At 46.0% G+C, this 18,778-nt stretch overlaps 2 protein-coding genes and 1 long non-coding RNA gene across 4 annotated transcripts in view; 1 reads left to right on the forward strand and 2 right to left on the reverse strand.

Annotated features, from left to right (window-relative positions):
• Positions 1-16,545, reverse strand: part of LOC307227006 (uncharacterized protein) — a 39,230-nt gene extending 22,685 nt beyond the window's left edge. Inside the window, exons 1-5 of the mRNA XM_079996075.1 lie at positions 16,438-16,545; positions 16,119-16,327; positions 9,192-9,253; positions 5,695-5,996; positions 1,141-2,828 (exon numbers count right to left, since the gene is read on the reverse strand). Of these exons, the coding sequence (XP_079852201.1) occupies positions 1,141-2,828; positions 5,695-5,996; positions 9,192-9,253; positions 16,119-16,327; positions 16,438-16,459 (2,283 nt within the window). The 5' untranslated portion in view covers positions 16,460-16,545. The remainder of the gene's footprint in view (positions 1-1,140; positions 2,829-5,694; positions 5,997-9,191; positions 9,254-16,118; positions 16,328-16,437) is intronic.
• On the reverse strand, positions 14,127-16,107 carry LOC307202835. Its single transcript, XR_013833027.1, has 3 exons — positions 15,652-16,107; positions 14,750-15,282; positions 14,127-14,390 (listed from the first exon to the last, which is right to left on the reverse strand). It is a non-coding gene; the product is annotated as an uncharacterized lncRNA (long non-coding RNA).
• A 59-nt stretch (positions 16,546-16,604) lies between the features above and the next one.
• Positions 16,605-18,778, forward strand: part of ARHGAP1 (Rho GTPase activating protein 1) — a 32,609-nt gene continuing 30,435 nt past the window's right edge. Inside the window, exon 1 of one of the 2 annotated variants that reach the window (XM_079951954.1) lies at positions 16,605-16,765. The gene's annotated coding sequence lies outside the window, so the exon portion shown is untranslated. The remainder of the gene's footprint in view (positions 16,766-18,778) is intronic. The other variant, XM_079951955.1, reaches the window with a different exon arrangement.

Consider the following 18,778-nt stretch of genomic DNA (forward strand, 5'->3'; position numbering starts at 1 on the left):
CATTAGAATCTTGCTCCTGCGATATGAAGTGGTCTAATCCGGCAATGTTATCATTTGCAGATCCAATGAATTTACCAGATCCAATGAATTGGTTTTATTTTAAAAGCAAACCTTTGGATTACAGTTACAGCCACTCTGGGATCTACAATTCTCACTCAGATTGCTATGTGTTGACTTGGGCAAAACCCAAACACTGTCTTTGTAGGTATCAAACAAATGTCTCTGGGCAGTCAGGACCCCACATCATGGGAACAATATGCATAACCAGCAACCACAATTTGGCTAGATTGCACGGTGACTATCACAGCATCACCAGCCCAAGCCCATGGAGAGGTATAACTGGCAAAAGAAACACCTTTATTTTCTGTCTGAGTCACACGATTGACTGCATGTGCTACCACCGCAATGTTTTTGAGAGCTGCTTATATCACCAAGAAATGTGGGAGTTGGATCTTAGCCAATGTTGTCATTAACTGTAATTAAAGCAGGCATCTGATGGCTTCATCCCCTACTCAGATGCAGCAAGTATCAAGTTAAAGCACATCTAAGCACAGCTTGGGCAAATGAGTCAGGAGCAGTAGCTTCCTGTTATTTATACCTTTGAAGCTAAAGAACTTTGAACCCTCACTGGTGTTGACATAATCCTTGCACACCTCAGAAAACTGTTGGAAGTTCCTGCTCTTTTACTTAAAAAAAGATATACTTCCATACTTTCTATTGCATTAATTTTTGGACCATATGTGCATAACCATGTGGAAATCTGCAGACTCTTCACCACTCAGTCAGTTTTGCCACGTTTTCACTAAACATAAGTAACACACAAGCAGAACTGGTGCAGTTGCTGACACTGGATCAATTTGAAACAAATTCTGATACTGTAGTATAGAAGAGATGCTTAGTGAAGGCTTTCTTCCAGGCATGACCTCATCTATCAGGCTTTTGCCCAGGCTTACGGGCTTTGGAAATGATGGTGGGAATCCAGCCTTGGCCAAACTGAAGTCACCTATTCCCTTCTAAACATCCCAGTATATATTTCATAACCCGCATGCTGTTTTCTTGCAAACACATAGAAAGAGCACATTTAGACTTCCAAAGATGTTTTAATGCCATCTGCAAAAAGACTGATGGTCATGTCCCCACCTCCACCACCTCCGCCACTGTGCTAAAACTGACACCCTCTTGAATAATGAACATGTCACTGGCGGAGCCCTGCTCCTGCACAATGAGGCATTCTTTCTCCGTGTCCAAGACAGCAATCTCAATGACGTTCTTGTGCCTGGCAGAGCTCTGCTGTGTGGTAACATAGTGCCCATCATTGGTGATAAGGAGCTCTGTGTGGTTTCCAGGCCCTGCCCTGTCCACAGAGTGCACTACCAGCACAGCTGGCTGATCTAAAGCTGGCAGCTCCTGGGGGGCTTTCGTGCCCCTTTTGGATGGATCCCCATCTTGGTTTCCTTTGTGCTCTAGCTGGTGACGTCGCAGGCTCTGGGGGAGGGCGTAGCCCATGCCACAAATTTGGCACTGGTGCGGCTTGTCAGCGTGGTGGGCTTTCTGGTGGCGTCGCAATTTTGTGGCCAGAGGATAGGATTTGGGGCACAGATGGCAGCGGAAAGGGCGCTCGCCTGTGTGCAAACGTTCGTGAGCCCGTAACGTGTGGGGATCACGCAGTGCTTTCCCACACACTGTGCACAGGTGAGCCTCACCTGTGTGGGAGATCAGGTGACGGCGCAGCTCAGGGCGCTGTGGGAAGGCATCTCCACAGAAGTGGCAGCGGTAGGGACGCTCCCCTGTATGCAACCGAAGGTGCCCACGGAGATTGCCCTGCTGGCGGAAAGACTTGGGGCAGTAGGGGCAGGTATACGGGCGTTCCCCTGTGTGCAGCCGCATATGGTTGCGCAACGACCCAGGGTTGGCCAGCTGCCGCTCACATATCACACACTGGCAGGCGGCGGCGGCAGCAGATGGCCTTGGCTCCTTAGCCTGGTGGGTTTTGCGATGGATCCGAAGAGAGGGCCGGCGGGCAAAGGATTTCCCACAGTCAGGGCACACAAAAGGGCGCTGGCCTGTGTGCAGCACCTGGTGTTCTTGAAGGTCCCGTTTGGTGCCGTAACTCTTGTGGCACTGTGAGCAGGGGAATGGCCGCACCCCTCGGTGGCCCAGTGTGTGCGCTTTAAAGCTTTCTTCCGAGCTATAGCTCTTGCCGCACTCTGTGCACAGGAACGGTTTGTGATCAGTGTGCACAAAGTGGTGCTTCTTTAGGTGGCAAAGCTGCAGGAAGGCTTTGCCACACTCTTCGCACCGGTACCGTCGCTCGTGGTCTACCTCCTTGAGCTGTGGAGCACCACCCATGTTGCTTGGAGACACTTCCTCCTGCTTGGGATTTTCACTCTGCTCCTCCGCCCTGTCCCTGGGTGTAGACATGGCACATCCACTGGGGGCTCCTTCAGCACAAGATTGGCCCCTCAACACCTCCACCTTCTCAGCCAAGTGAGCACTGGGTTGAATTGCACTGAATGGAGGCGGCTGTGAACAAATGTCAGTCGGTTTTACCTTGGATAGTGTCTCATTCACTTGCTCTGTTTGAGGATGCAGCACACCATCCTCTTTACTTCCACCCTCCTCAGCCACAGAGCAGCTCACAATGGGATGTTTCTCTCCATGCTGCTCCTTAGAGTCCCTGAGCTCATGTTGCAGGAACCCATCTTCATTCCTTTTCTTGTGATCATTTTCCAGGCCAGGAGGTTGCTTGACTGGCAGCTTCTTATCCAGCAAAGGAAGACAATGGGTTCTGGCTTTCTGCTCCACAACCTTGGGGATATCAAGAGCACCTGCAATTTGAACCAGTAACCATTAGTTCCCTTAACAAAGAAAACAAAGTAATTATTGACACTTCAAGGTGAGACTTCTGTTTCTATGCACTGCTCCGCACCCCACTCACTGCCTCAATCTTGCTGAACAGAGATCTTTTGCTGAGCACAGAGGCTCGAGAAGTCCCACTAGTTATCAAAGCAGTGCTTCTGAGAATTGAAACATAGCTGGTTTTAGCTAGGGAACTCTGCTTGAATTTAAATATCCTAAAAGTTTAGACTTTGGGGAGGAATATTTCAGTATCTTCTGTAAGGCTCACTTTGGAAGCAAAGCTTCATTAATCTTTTTGACGCAAATTGAATTTCTCTAAAGTGCTTTACTACATAACTTAGAATGAGGTTACAGAAATGTGTAGAAACAGCAAATTTCAACACTCTTATCATTCGTAATCTTTGCTCTTTTCTTTAGAAAGCAAGAATTGCAAACTAAAACAGCTTATCCACACAGTCACAATACCATGGACCTGTGTTTCTCCCTTATTCACAACAAGCAGAGTTACCTTGAGCAGTTTAATTCACCTAAGAAAATTCTTAAGGAAACAGACATGGATATAGAATGTCATAGGGAAATGAAGTTCTGTGTACACATTTGTGTGTGAGGAAACAAAGAGATAGTAAGGAGCCTGACTGATTCTAGCATTATAGACAGGAGTTGCCCACATATCTTAAAGGGCCAGGAACATAAGTAACTAAATAGGCTCCTCACAGTGTATGAACATGCAAATAACCATAACTTAAAAGGAGGAACCATAATCTGTGCACTGCACCTAAAGTCAGGCATCTGGATTCTGCATCAAGAGCTGAAGCTTAAAGTCCGAATTAAAATAATTCTTAGTGCCCCCACCAAACTATAACTCTCAAAGATTATTTGTGGGTTCCCATGATTGTTAAAATGGTATAAAACTAACACAAGCTTCTAGTGCAGACATACCCTCAGATACCGGATCAAAAGTACTCTTGTAGCACCCTGCTTGTGGTTAACGCTTAGCTGGAATGAAATATTCAACGCAGCAATAGAGAAATTAAAATAATAATTTATTTGTCAGACAAATAAATATGAGGCACAGTGGTATATGGTTACCAAGCTCTGGCCTGGCCTCCTGCCATTCTGGCCAGCACTTATATTTCCTTAATCCAGCCCCCTTGCTCCTCCTGTGGCTGCCTCTGTCCAATCAGCCTGGTTGAAATTCCTATTGGCTGTTTGCTAGAACCAATCACAAAAGATACACCCATTTCCTCTTGTCCTTTTATGGGAAACAAAAAGATATATATTCTTCTATCTATAAATGGCAAATAAGTAGTAATATATCTTACATGTGTCTCAACAAGGAACCTTAATTACCAGCTCACCTCGCCCTATTGCCCTCCAAAACAAATGGTTTAATCTTAAATTTTTATCTTAAACAGATGTCAAGGATCTTGAATTCACATCATCATTGAAAGATCTCCTTCTCTTGAAGGTCTTTTAAACAAAGGCCTGACAACCATATGTGTGCTCTAATGATGTTTCCTGCTTGGCAGGGGGGGCTGGGCTGGTGGCTGATGGCCCCTGTGATCTCTTCCAACTATATGAAATAAGAATCTAGCATAAGGATTTAACATTTCTTAGCTTCTAATTCCTTTGCATAATTACATTTAAGCCAATATATTTAATACATAACATAGATAGCTTTTTAGAAGAATAAACCTTTTCAAAGTAAAAAAGGAAGGAACAGTTTCCAGCCTCAAAATAAGATAGGAAAAAATCTCTCTTCTCCAGCCAAGCCAGTTGCCTTCTTCACTGCTCTTGACCTTTCAACCTTAGGAAAATATGGCTCAAGTTTAATGGGAGGCACATGGTTTTATTTTACTATTTACCCACTCTTAATTATGTTTATCTCTTTTTTTATCTTCTGTAATATGTAGGGTCAGTGTAACCTTGGCTGTCAGCCTGTAATTCCCTTTGACTTTGAGAACTGTTTTCTGCTATAAATCAGGGGGCCCCCTTATCCAGGAGAATAAACATCTTGCCAAGGTTCTTAGGCAGCTGGTCTTCTGCCTGGCATGAACATTTGAAAATCTTTAAGCTCATTTTAAAATACAGGCCCTGATCAAGCCTTAATAAAAATGCAGGCTATGATTAGATGCCTCACTCTGGCATGATAAACATTCTGATTCACCATGTGGACTTCTCAAAGAAATCGCCTCCTCCAGCACTGCAATAAAATAGCAAAGCACTGTTTGCAAGGGTGGGGCTGGCCAGTGCTGTTGAGCAAAATAAAGGTCACTGGCTAGAGGAGTGGACATTGGCCTGAGTTCCACTTCTGCCTGGCTGTGGGCTGATTGAATTGTTCTGGGCAAGAATATGCTTCCACACTTGGTTCCCATTCTCTGTACTTGGGATGCTGAAAGCCAGCCTCTCAGGGGATTGTACCCTGAAAGCACTGCAGAAATATTCCTTATTCACAGCAAGAGAGTGTATACATTCTGAACAAGTTGCCTCCCACAGTATCATTTGAAGGAGAAAAAGGAGCCCCTACCTTTCAAGTTAAAATATTACTATCAGTCTGAGTTTGTTCACAGATGACAATTTAGGTCTGTGAAAATCAAATCATGTACCATAAACTCTTTTTGTGAAAGGAAGGACAAAACACAGGGTACTTCAACTACAGTTGCCTGGGTGTGCAGAGTTTGGCAGTGAAGTTCTTTGCTTAAGGAACATGCATTTTTCTATTACCAAGTATGTTAAGTCATTTTTTAAAATAAAAACCCTTCCTGTTTCTGATGCTGCTTAAATCACCTGTGATACCCCCTTCTGACTAAGATTCTAGGAATTCAGGTACAGTACCTGCAAAGGAATCTATTGCATCGCCATCTAGGGAAGCATCTCCTTTCTGTGTCAAAGTCTCTGCTTCCACAGTGGTGGTCTTAGCTAGCTGCTCCTCTACCATTTTCCTCTCTGCGACAAATACCCCATCTGATATATTTGCTGGTGCATTCTTTTCCAGGCAAGCGGGACTGGCCTCTGCTAACCAGTACAGCAGTTCAGTGCCAGCAGCAATGGGACAGGATACTCGGATGTGGAGCTCCCCATTGATCCATACTAATGCCACATTTGCCTCATCTTTATCCCGGCTTTGCTTCACCAAGCTGTAAAACATATTATGCCAAGCATCAGTATCCAATATGGGCTTTGTCCGAAGTACAGGGGCATTACAAGGCCCTAGAGAGGCAGTGCAAGTGGGTGTTATGCGAGACTTAAGGGGGCCTCAGTCAGGTCTATCAACTAATATGTCTATAGATCCTGACGGTTTTTTTGAGCAGACTCCTAGGAAAAGTCAATTCAGAATACTTTTTCTGAAGTTACCTTTTGTTGAAACAGATTTTTGAGTTCATCTAACTCAGCATTGTTCACATACACTGACTGGTAGTAGTTCTCCAGAGTTTTAGGCAGGGGTCCTCCTTGGAGGTACAGTGATTGAACCTTTAAACTTTCCTGAAAGGAGTTTATGAAACCATACAGGTAACAAAACACCTAGTTCATACAAAATGGATTCTGATAGTGGCCATGCAAGAGTACTGATTAAGGGTACAAAAGACTTGCGGCTGCTTCAACGTTTGTTATATTTACAGTCACATATAGGACGTTTCATCAGCACAAAATTGCTGGCTCATGACTGATTGGTTAAATTGCCCTCTCCAAAGGCTAAATGAATATATTTAGCTTTACCATCCTATTTTTTAGGAAGATGAATAATTATTTAAGAGATCTTTCTTAAACTGAATAGAAATTTATTGCTAGCTGCAAAATATTGAGTTGTATTCAATTAAGTCCAGGCAGAATAGAGCCAATGAAATTAATGAGCCTAAGTGAATCAAGTCAATTAATGTAAACAGGTCTACTCAAAATAGGACTAGCACCGAATATCACTGACTGATTTTATTTATGTTTTTAAGGGTGGAATTCATCATAGAGATATTACAATCCTATCAGCAAAGGCATTTCAGTTGCTGGACAGAATAATCTCCCCTCTCCTTCCCCTGGACACTTTTCTGGGGATTCTCCTAACCTGTTCAGAGAGAATTTGGCATGAGAGAAGGGAGGAAGTTCCAGTGCACTGGCTCTTATTAGAACACCTGCTTACTTGAATATGTCCCACTTTTTCCTTCTCAATTTTATGAATTTAAGTTTTTTTCTATGTAAATGGAGTTCATTTTTTAAAAAGCTGTAATCCACTTAGTTTCCTTTCCAGATGAAAACATGGAATGCATGTATCATAATTATTGATAAGAGGCAACTTAGATGGATTAACACAGAGGTTTTTTGTCAATATAGCCTAAGAGACCAATAAGCCTGACATTTCAGCTCGCCCGAGAATTCTCTAAGGAAAACTTGACCATCCTTCAGGGAGGGTTCATGTTTCTGATTCTGCTCCAAGAAAACACAAAGCATATACTTGTTTATTTTGCATAAATGTATTACATTTGTAATATTTCTTTGCCAGTATTTTAAAGGAAGTTGAACAGGATGGGAAGAAAAGTGAGATTCTGGGTACAGTGGTGCCTCGCAAGACAAAATTAATCCGTTCCGCGAGTCTCTTCGTCTTGTGGTTTTTTTGTCTTGCGAAACACGGCTATTAGCGGCTTAGCGGCTATTAACGGCTTAGCGGCTTTAAGAAAAAGGAAACAAACTCGCAAGAACTCGCAAGACGTTTCGTCTTGCAAAGCAAGCCCATAGGGAAATTCGTCTTGTGGAATGACTCAAAAAACGGAAAACTCTTTCGTCTAGCGAGTTTTTCGTCTTGCGAGGCATTCGTCTTGCGGGGCACCACTGTATGGGCAGGGAGTACCAGTGAGGAAGAGAAAAAAGGAAATCACAAAAGGAACTGAAACTTACAGTGCATTCTATATATCAGGAGTAGCCAACATTGTACTCGGTAGGTGCTGCTGGACTCTAATGCCTACCATCCCTGATCTGGGGGGAGTTGCAGTCCAATTTTGGGAGGGATTATTCATTTGCTTTTATATCAGGGGTGGGGAACCTCCAGGCTGAAGACCAGATTTTGACTGCCAAGGATTCCAGTTTGGCCCAGAAGGCAGTTCCCACCAAATTACACCCACCTGCCCCATACATGACATCATATATGGGGCAGGTAGAGACACAGACGCCAATGCACATTGGGAGCCTGACTGTGCATTGGTTAGGGAAAGCAGGCTTCATCTCTACTGCCCAGATAGGTGAGATCCAATGCTTCCCCTAGAGTTCCCTGCAAGGAACTTGTTCATGCAGCTGATGCCTGCAAAAAGTAGTATTCGGCTCTCCTGCCCATCAGTTGACGGGTGGAAGAATAGAAGCCTGCTTGTTGCAGGAATCAGCTGCCTGCTGCATTGCTGTGGGGGGCTTATAGAGCTCCTTGCAAGCCCCGCACAGCAATCCAATTTCTGCTTTCCTGCCTGTCAGAACCACATTACAGCTTCTGTGACACAAGATAACCCAAAGAGAAAGGACAGTGACTCTGCTGAGTTTCTTCCTCATTCTGTTGGTTGACCTGCATGCCTACCCTGTAGCTGATTTCCTTCAGCATTAGGGAAAAGTTGCAAGATGAGAAGAAAGACAGCAGAGGAGCTGCTCAGCTCCTGGGGTGACAGAGGAAAAGAACAGAGCTAGTTGCTATTAAACAGGCCAGTTTCTACATCTGCAGCAAAAACGTTTATTGATCACATATTTATCACCCATTCTTCAGTGGCTAACATACCAGAACCGATATATCCTCTCACAATATCACCAGTTACTTTTGGATTTACAGAGGCATACAGAGTCATCAGAAATAAATTCCAGGATCATATCTGATTTTGGCTTACTTCACTGCAACTTGGTCCCAGCCATGGAGCAAAATTTATCATCTCATTGCTCTGTTATTTATCTGGATTGATTTTTGAGATGTGTGAGAATAAAGTCATTCACATCATCATATGCTGAAAATTCATCTGGCTGCTTGAAGAAACCATCAAGTGATCACTGCACTACGGTTTGTGATAACAAACACTGAGCTTGTGGTGCAGGCACAAGCTTTTCAACAGAAATGGCCCCATGCTGGTTGCCGGAAAAACGTTAAGTGCTGTTGGTGAGATAAATACTAAAGTCTGATTCTCACAACTTACATAATTTTCAGCCTGACTCAAGCAGGATTGATAGTAAAACATCTATGTGGTTTACAAACAAGTTAAAAAACAGTTTGCATGAATTGACCCTAACTTGTTCATTATGGTTTGAATGATCGTAGCCAACAAACCACTTCATTAGATGTATGAAGTTTGCTGAGAAAGTTGTGAAGCGGAACGCACCTTTTCCAGCTTGCTATCCTGTTGCAAGCAGAAGCCTCTTTCCAGCAGGCTGGTGGAAGTTCCTGAAACACGAGAGTAAGGGGAGTCCCAGTTAGAGAGGTATTTTAATTCCCACGGGCAGATCTTAAGCCCAGAACTAATGGGCTAGCTGTCCTTTTCACCTGAGGGTCAATTCAACAATCAAGCTGGCATATTAAGAATGAGTGTGGTGGCCTATGCCCTCAGGGCCAACATACATATAGTGTAGGCAATATGCTGTTAGGTCTTCCAATGTCTTTTTATTTACTTGACAGCAGCTATGCACCCTCACCTGGATCACGGACTTCACACTGTTCACCATCCTAAGTTTAAATGCACAGCTCACATCCTCTAGCAGCTGTGCGTTCAGTACTGTGGGCCCAATTTTATGGAACTCCCTTCTATTTGAGGTCAGACAATCTTCCTCCCTGTTGAACATTGGGTGCCTACTGAGGAGTTTTTATTCTGGCAGACATTTAAATGAAATTGACGGATTTATGGTTTCAAGTGATTTTTATCTTTATTGTATTACACTATTGTACTTTATTTAAGAGACTACCATAATTAAGCAATACATAATTTGTCAAAATAAAAATGAATGAGCTGTTGTTTGCCCTCCAGGAGGTGGGGAGGGAGTCAGGTAATGTCACCCACTGACAAATACCCCTTCCTCTTGGTTCATGTGGGAACCAATGACACTGCAAGCAATAGCCTCCAGAAGATCAAAAGAGACTACGAGGCTCTGGGCAGGAAATTGAAGCAATTAAATGCACAAATTGTCATCTCATCTGTCCTCCCAGTTGAACGATGTGGCCCAGGGAGAGAGGGAAAAATAGTGGAAGTGAACAGCTGGCTTCGCAAATGGTGTAAACAGGAACGGTTTGGATTCTTAGATCACGGACTGCAGTTTCTTGAAGATGGACTTCTGGCAAGCGATGGGCTGCACCTCACAACGGTTGGGAGGAATGTTTTTGCCAAAAATCTCAGAAACCTCATCAGGAGGGCTTTAAACTGACTAATGTGGGGGAGGGAGACAGTGCTCCTGAAGGTAGGAGTCTATCAATTGATGAAGATGATCATCCAAATGTCATAGACCAAATGGAGCAAACAGCACGCAGACCTAGTGGTGGGAGGAAAAAATCCTTAAATAAGAGACACGGGGGAATGATTAATGGACTTCAATGTCTGTACACTAATGCGCAAAGCATGGGAAATAAACAAGATGAACTTGAGCTCTTGGTACAGCAAACTAAATATGACATAATAGGTATCACTGAAACCTGGTGGGATAAGTCCCACAATTGGAATGTAATAATGGAGGGATACAATCTATTTCAGAGAAACAGACCAGACAAGAAAGGAGGAGGAGTGGCGTTATATGTCAGGGATGTGTATACCTGTGAAGAGATCCAAGATTTAGAACCTCAAAGCCAAAGTGAGAGCATTTGGGTCAAAATTAAGGGAGAGAAGAATAACACTGACCTCATTGTGGGAGTTTACTATAGATGCCCAAGCCAAACAGAGGACATAGATGATGCCTTCCTGGAACAGATGGCCAAGTATGCAAAAGGAAGGGAGATAGTAGTAATGGGGGACTTCAATTACCCGGATATTTGTTGGATGTCAAACTCAGCCAGGAGCATAAGGTCAAACAGATTCCTCACTGGCCTTGCAGACAACTTCATTGTCCAGAAAGTGGGAGAAGCAACAAGAGGAACAGCCATTTTAGATTTGGTCCTAACCAATGTTGATGACCTGGTTAGTGGGGTAGAAGTAGAAGGGTCATTAGGCGCGAGTGATCATGCTCTTCTGAAGTATACTATACAGCGGAAAGGAGCAGCCAAGCATACTAGGACTCAATTTCTTGACTTTAAGAAAGCCGACTTCATAAAACTTAGGGAAGTGCTGGGTGAGATCCCATGGACAGTAATACTAAAAGGAAAGGGAGTTCATGATGGCTGGGAGTTTGTTAAGAGGGAGATAGTAAAAGCACAACTTCAGGCAATACCAATGAGACGGAAACATGGAAGGTGCCTAAAGAAGCCAGGGTGGCTATCTAAAGAACTTTTAACTGAGTTAAGATTAAAAAAGGATGTGTACAAAAAATGGAAAAGGGGGGAAAACACCAAAGAGGAATTCAAACAAATAGCCAGCACGTGTAGACACAAAGTCAGAAAAGCTAAAGCACAGAATGAACTCAGGCTTGCTAGAGAGGTTAAAAGCAACAAAAAAGGCTTTTATGGGTATGTTCGTAGCAAAAGGAAGAAGAAAGAAACAGTGGGGTCACTCAGAGGAGAAGATGGTGAAATGCAAACAGGGGACACAGAAAGGGCTGAGCTCCTCAATGCCTTCTTTGCCTCAGTCTTCTCCGATAAAGAAAACAATGCCTGACCTGAAGAATTTGGAGCAAATGATTCAGCAGAGGAAACACAGCCCAGAATAACTAAGGAGATAGTACAAGAATACTTGGCTAGTTTAGATGTATTCAAGTCTCCAGGGCCAGATGAACTGCATCCAAGAGTATTAAAAGAACTGGCAGATGTGATCTCAGAACCACTGGCAGTCATCTTTGAGAATTCCTGGAGAACAGGCGAAGTCCCAGCAGACTGGAGGAGGGCAAATGTTGTCCCTATTTTCAAAAAGGGGAAAAGAGAGGACCCAAATAATTACCGCTCAGTCAGTCTGACATCAATACCAGGGAAGATTCTGGAGCAGATCATTAAGCAAACAGTCTGTGAGCACCTAGAAAGGAATGCTGTGATCACCAATAGTCAGCATGGATTTCTGAAAAATAAGTCATGTCAGACTAACCTGATCTCGTTTTTTGACAGAATTACAACCCTGGTAGATGAAGGGAACGCAGTGGATGTAGCCTACCTTGATTTCAGCAAGGCGTTTGACAAGGTGCCCCATGATATTCTTGTAAAGAAGCTGGTAAAATGCGGTCTTGACTATGCTACCACTCAGTGGATTTGTAACTGGCTGACTGACCGAACGAACCCAAAGGGTGCTCATCAATGGTTCCTCTTCATCCTGGAGAAGAGTGACTAGTGGGGTGCCACAGGGTTCTGTCTTGGGCCCGGTCTTATTCAACGTCTTTATCAACGACTTGGATGATGGACTCAAGGGCATCCTGATCAAATTTGCAGATGACACCAAACTGGGAGGGGTGGCTAACACCCCAGAGGACAGGATCACACTTCAAAACGACCTTGACAGATTAGAGAAATGGGCCAAAACAAACAAGATGAATTTTAACAGGGAGAAATGTAAAGTATTGCACTTGGGCAAAAAAATGAGAGGCACAAATACAAGATGGGTGACACCTGGCTTGAGAGCAGTACATGTGAAAAGGATCTAGGAGTCTTGGTTGACCACAAACTTGACATGAGCCAACAGTGTGACGTGGCAGCTAAAAAAGCCAATGCAATTCTGGGCTGCATCAATAGGAGTATAGCATCTAGATCAAGGGAAGTAATAGTGCCACTGTATTCTGCTCTGGTCAGACCTCACCTGGAGTACTGTGTCCAGTTCTGGGCACCACAGTTCAAGGAGGACACTGACAAACTGGAACGTGTCCAGAGGAGGGCAACCATAATGGTCAAAGGCCTGGAAACGATGCCTTATGAGGAACGGCTAAGGGAGCTGGGCATGTTTAGCCTGGAGAAGAGGAGGTTAAGGGGTGATATGATAGCCATGTTCAAATATATAAAAAGATGTCACATAGGGAGAAAGGTTGTTTTCTGCTGCTCCAGAGAAGCGGACATGGAGCAATGGATCCAAACTACAAGAAAGAAGATTCCACCTAAACATTAGGAAGAACTTCCTGACAGTAAGAGCTGTTCAACAGTGGAATTTGCTGCCAAGGAGTGTGGTGGAGTCTCCTTCTTTGGAGGTCTTTAAGCAGAGGCTTGACAACCATATGTCAGGAGTGCTCTGATGGTGTTTCCTGCTTGGCAGGGGGTTGGACTCGATGGCCCTTGTGGTCTCTTCCAACTCTATGATTCTACGATTCATGGGCCCCTTGGTCCTATCAGGATTGGGCACCTGGAGGTGGAGGGTGTGGGTCTTCTCCATACAACTTTAGATGTCAGAAAACGGGGAAACAAAGCTACATCCTCTTAGTTCTTGTCACCGCTCCTCTTGAGAGGTGCAGATAATTATTAGGGAGGGAGGACGACTCTGACTAGCCAGTGGGAGGAGCTGAGCAAGAGCAGCTCGAGGGAGAGGGGCAGGACAGTCTTGTGGCCACAAACCTGGCACCACTTTTGTAGGTGGGATCAGCTGCATCTACCCCAGAGAAGCACACACAGAAGCTGGCTAGTGAGGCAAGAGAGTCTCGTGAGTGAACATACTCCACCTAGTCTTTTTAAAACTTGGTGGGAGGGGTGTGACAACCATTGGGACATCTTCTAGCGTCATTCATAGAATCAAGAATTGTAGAGCTGGAAGGGAACTTGAGGGCCATCTGGTCCTGCAATGCAGGAATCTTTTGCCAATGTGGGGCTTGAACCCACAACCCTGAGATTAAGAGTCTCATGCTCTACCAACTCAGTTATTCAGTTCTGAATCACTTATCTTGCTCTTTTAACTTGAACTCTTTACGACTGAACCTGTGCTTGCTGCTAGCCTGAGTAAAGATCGCTTCCTTACTCTGAAGTAAGCACTGTGTGATTTCAATCATGGAAATAAGGGGAAAGAGTTAATCACCTTCCCTAAGCACTGCTTCACCATCTCATTATCCTCCCTCTGCAGTATGTTTTTTAAGATATTAAAAAAATAATCCTAAAATACAGTGATTGCTACTATATCACATACAGTTCAGCCCTCAGATCTACAGTAACAATTATTGGCAACTACTGTAATTCAACACATGTTCAACTGAATTGTCAGAAATGGGATGAGCTTAGATATTATCTATAAAATCACTTTGGGGAAATATAGCCATGTGGTGAACTGTTTGTCTATAGAGCTTCAGCAGCTACAAACTATCCCCCCATTTTCATTCAGTTGTAGTAAATACTTGCCTCGCTAGATGGCCTGATACTACAGATGACCAACTCTACCTACACAGTTGCGGTCACTCTGCAGTGACCTTCTAAGCAGCTGGGAGTAGTGCGCAGTAGTGGCTAGACTATGTAGGAGACTAAAACTGCAGATAATAATAGAGGAGTAAGTGGCCTTGGGACGCGGGTGACGCTGTGGGTAAAACATCAGTGCCTAGGACTTGCTGATCGCATGGTCGGCAGTTCGAATCCCCGCGGCGGGGTGCGCTCCCGTCGTTCGGTCCCAGCGCCTGCCAACCTAGCAGTTCGAAAGCACCCCTGGGTGCAAGTAGATAAATAGGGACCGCTTACCAGCGGGAAGGTAAACGGCGTTCTGTGTGCTGCGCTGGCTCACCAGATGCAGCTTGTCACGCTGGCCATGTGACCCGGAAGTGTCTGCGGACAGCGCTGGCTCCCGGCCTATAGAGTGAGATGAGCGCACAACCCTAGAGTCTGTCAAGACTGGCCTGTATGGGCAGGGGTACCTTAAGTGGCCTTGAGCAACAATAACTTTCAGTGCTCCTTCACAGAATTGTTGAATGGATAAAAATGTGTCTGACTGTAAGTCGTCTTGAGTATTTACTAGTAAAGTGGAATATAAACTAAGCAGACATCATGCCACATTCAGTCAGTTTCAACCCATGCAATGAGCAGGGGTACTCCAAGTGAGGGCTGAGTTGTGTGCATGATGGAGCAGATACACGACTGCTTCATGAGGAAGGGAGAGACAAACTTCACCTCTGAAGCACATTCTCAATGGGACAACTAAGTAACATGAAGTGACTACAGTTCAGACTTCTATAGACAGAAAGAGGAAACAGTGGCACCAGAGCTAGATGTGTGTGCAATTACCTTCTAACATGAAAAACCTTGCTAATTTGGACAAAAGGACGATCTAGCTTAGCATTCTAACAAGTCTGATATGAGGGCAATAGCCCACTCTGTCATGGTACTCAGTGGCATTCAGATGCTGAAACACTGTGGCTAATAACCATTGGTATATATTCCCTCTGAACTTTTTAAATGATCTTTTAATGTCATCTAAGCAGGTGGCACTGTGGGTTAAAGCCTCAGCGCCTAGGGCTTGCCGATCGAAAGGTCGGCGGTTCGAATCCCTGCGGCGGGGTGCGCTCCCGCTGCTCGGTCCCAGCGCCTGCCAACCTAGCAGTTCGAAAGCACCTCCGGGTGCAAGTAGATAAATAGGGACCGCTTACCAGCGGGAAGGTAAACGGCGTTTCCGTGTGCGGCTCTGGCTCTGGCTCTGGCCAGAGCAGCGATTGTCACGCTGGCCACGTGACCCGGAAGTGTCTCCGGACAGCGCTGGCCCCTGGCCTCTTAAGTGAGATGGGCGCACAACCCCAGAGTCTGTCAAGACTGGCCCGTACGGGCAGGGGTACCTTTACCTTTACCTTAAGCTAGTGGTCCCCATATAGTGTGACAATGAATTCTGCATATTAATTATGAGCTGTGTAAGTACAGTACTTCCTTTTCTATCCTGTTCGTTAGCTTACTGGGAAGCTCTAGCATTATGAGAGAGGGGGAAATGCCTTCTACCCCCTTTTTCCCACCCATGTGCAGGTGTCAAGGATACCAGAAACCAATCGAAACTATTTTTTGGCCACCAAAAAGTGACTAGATAACACTAAGACCAGGACAGTTGCACTTTGAAGAGAGAAATTGGGCAAGCAAGCTGCTTTCTTAACTGGTGGATATAACAAGCTGCGCCTGTCAGAATCCCTTCTCCCGGCAACCGAGAAGGGTCGGGCGTCTAGATGTGGTCGGCCGGGCAGAGGGTCGCGAGAGGGCGCCCCCACCGACCTGAGGGCTCTGACTGGAGGCCCAAACTTGCCCGCCCATCGCTCACCGCCGGGCAGGCGCCCGCCTCCTGCTCCTCTTCCTCCGGACCAAGCAGGAGCAGCAGCGCCCCCGGCTGCAAGGGGCTCCCCACACACCACACCCCGAGGCCCCTCTCGGCGGACAGGGAGGGGCCCAGGGCTAAGCCCCGCGGAAGGCTCCACACTGGGCAGCAGGACCAGCCGCCGCCGCCACCGCCGCGCGCGTCCGGGGGCCAACCTGAAAGGGAAGCAGAGACACGAAAGGGACGGTGAGAGCAGTCAAGGACGCGGGGCGGCAAGCGCTCTCCGCTCCCTCCCGTCTCCCGAAAGACACCCGCTCGCCCTCACTCTGGCCGGGGCTCTGCTCCATAACAGCTCCTGGGCGGAACGTTCCGCGCAGCGCGCCGTGTTTGCGCCCGGACGGCTTTTCCCTTTCTCTCGCCGGCCTTTCCCCGAGTAGGCGGGAGCGTGTTGCCACGGAGACTCGTCCTCTTTCCGGTTCGGAGGCGGATGTTTGTGAAAGGGGGGTTTGACAGGCGGGAGTGGCGGCTGCTGGCGAGCGGAGGAGCGCTCAGGGAGCGCGCAGCGCAGGAACTCCGTACTGGGTGCGCGTCGTCGGCGTCGGGGCTGCATCTCTTCCCTTCCTCCCACCGCGCACACCTTCATGAGATAAACAGTGAGTGGAGGCCCAGGCGCCGCTTCGAGGGGCGGGGCTCCTTCTGGGTTTATTCTCTTGCTTATTGGGGGGGGGAGCGGGGGGGCTGGGGACGAAGTTGAGGGAGGGCGCATGCGTCGACTCCAGCCTCAGCGTGACTTTAGGTGGGAAGGAGGGAGGTCTCTTGTCAAGCAGGGGCCGCTGCCAGGCTTCTGGGCTGGGCTTCTGTCTCGACCCTCCCACCATCTCCGTGGGTGTCGTCGTTCTCAGGGCTGCCAGGTTCAGATCTAGGTCAAGATTTTGGAATACGCCCCCCCCCGCTCCCTCAGCAACTCAAGGGGCCCCCATGCCTTTGTTGTTAAGGAGCCCCCCCCCCCGGCCTCGGTCCTTTCCTGGAGATCTTTTTTGGTGCTGGAGGTGGAGGTGCCTACACTGGGGAGGCTTTTAGAGGAGTGTGCGCGTGCGTGCAGGTGCTTAAAGGCGGCGGGGGTGGGGAGAGATGGGAAACGTTCGTTTACGTTAAAGTGAACTGATTTTAGGACCCAAGCCCTTGCCACCTGTGCACACTTTTTTGGGGGGAAATACTTGCAATTTGGGAAATACTTGCAACTGAGTTAAGCAGGGGTAGTAAGGTCAAGGGGTGTGGGTTGCTTAAATGCAAACATATAAAGACTTTCCCGCCACAAAAATAGTGCCAGAACTCCCCCATTTCTATTGAATGGGGCTTGTCACAGAGTACGTTAAAGTGTCGGATGACTGCGTGTTGGCCTCCTGTCCGTTACACAGAAGGGTGCTGGAGTGAATTGTGATGTCTCCACTGCCATCTGTATGAAGCTGTTCCACTAGGGACCCCATTTGTACCATGGAGTTAAGCATATTCTGATGGTACTCCATTTCTCTGTTACATCTGAATCAAGTGTGACTGTGCAAGCCCTGGATGAGTATGTGGTATGCACAGGAAGTGGGAGTGAATCCTGTTAAGACCAAGGCCCTGTAAGCGACTAGCTCTGTGCATGGATTTTGGGAGTTTGCTTTTTCTGGACCAGGGTTCCACTCCCTCTACTGGAACTGGAATGTCATATGGGGGTGCTCCTTGATCATTCTTTGTTTCTGGGGGTACAAGTGACCTCAGTGGCTAAAGGTTACTTTTGTACTCTTGCACTAGCTGTGACCATTCTTGGACCAGTGCAACCAAGCTACAGTGACCCATGCATTGGTAAGCTCAAGACTGCATTATGGCAGTTTGGTCCATGTGGGCCTGGCCTTAAGGCTAGTTTGGAAGCTGCAGCATATAATATCTGTGTTGAGGGAATTGTGCTGCTGAGCGAAGTTGAAGGTTTCATTATACCTACATATTCCTAAACTTAAAGGAAAAACAGTTATTTGAGAGACTGCCTTCTCCCATATAGATGTGTCTGCTCGCTAAGTTCTTCAGAGAAGGCCCTGTCACTTATTCTGTGGCCCACAGAGACTTATCTCATGTTAAGCTGGAAAAGGGCCTTCTCCTTTTTGGCCTCCAGCCTGTGAGATGCACCTGCTGTGGTGAGCTTTCATCTGCTGTTTTTAAAAACACAGCTACCTTATTTGAGGCTTCCCTGGCCTCTGATACAATTACTTGAATGGTTCCCAGTTCCTGTGTTTGTGTTGTTTCTTTTATCGGACTGTTTCTATTGTATATAGAATTGCTTTGTTACACTGAATTATTTTGTTGCACTTCATTTTGATATTTTAAAGAGGTGGTATGTAACTATTTTAATTTAAACTTTAAAAGTTTCTGGAGCCCTTTGGGGGTTTGAGTCTGGTAATTCTAAATGTATGCTTTGCTAGTTTGCATAAATCATCTCACAGAAACTGCTTTATCCTGCTTTTATCAGGATTCGTACATCATGCTTCTGTGGTAAATGTAACCCCACAAATACTTGAGTCTACTGCAGAAGACTTTGTGGCCCATCACAAGATTGTCACTAGGGCTTTGTGGTTTATGTATTTGAGCTGGAAAGAAAAGGGGGAGTTGTATAGTTCTGTAAAGGAGAA

Source organism: Podarcis cretensis (assembly GCF_951804945.1).
Source record: "Podarcis cretensis genome assembly, chromosome: 1".
Classification (NCBI taxonomy): domain Eukaryota; kingdom Metazoa; phylum Chordata; class Lepidosauria; order Squamata; family Lacertidae; genus Podarcis; species Podarcis cretensis.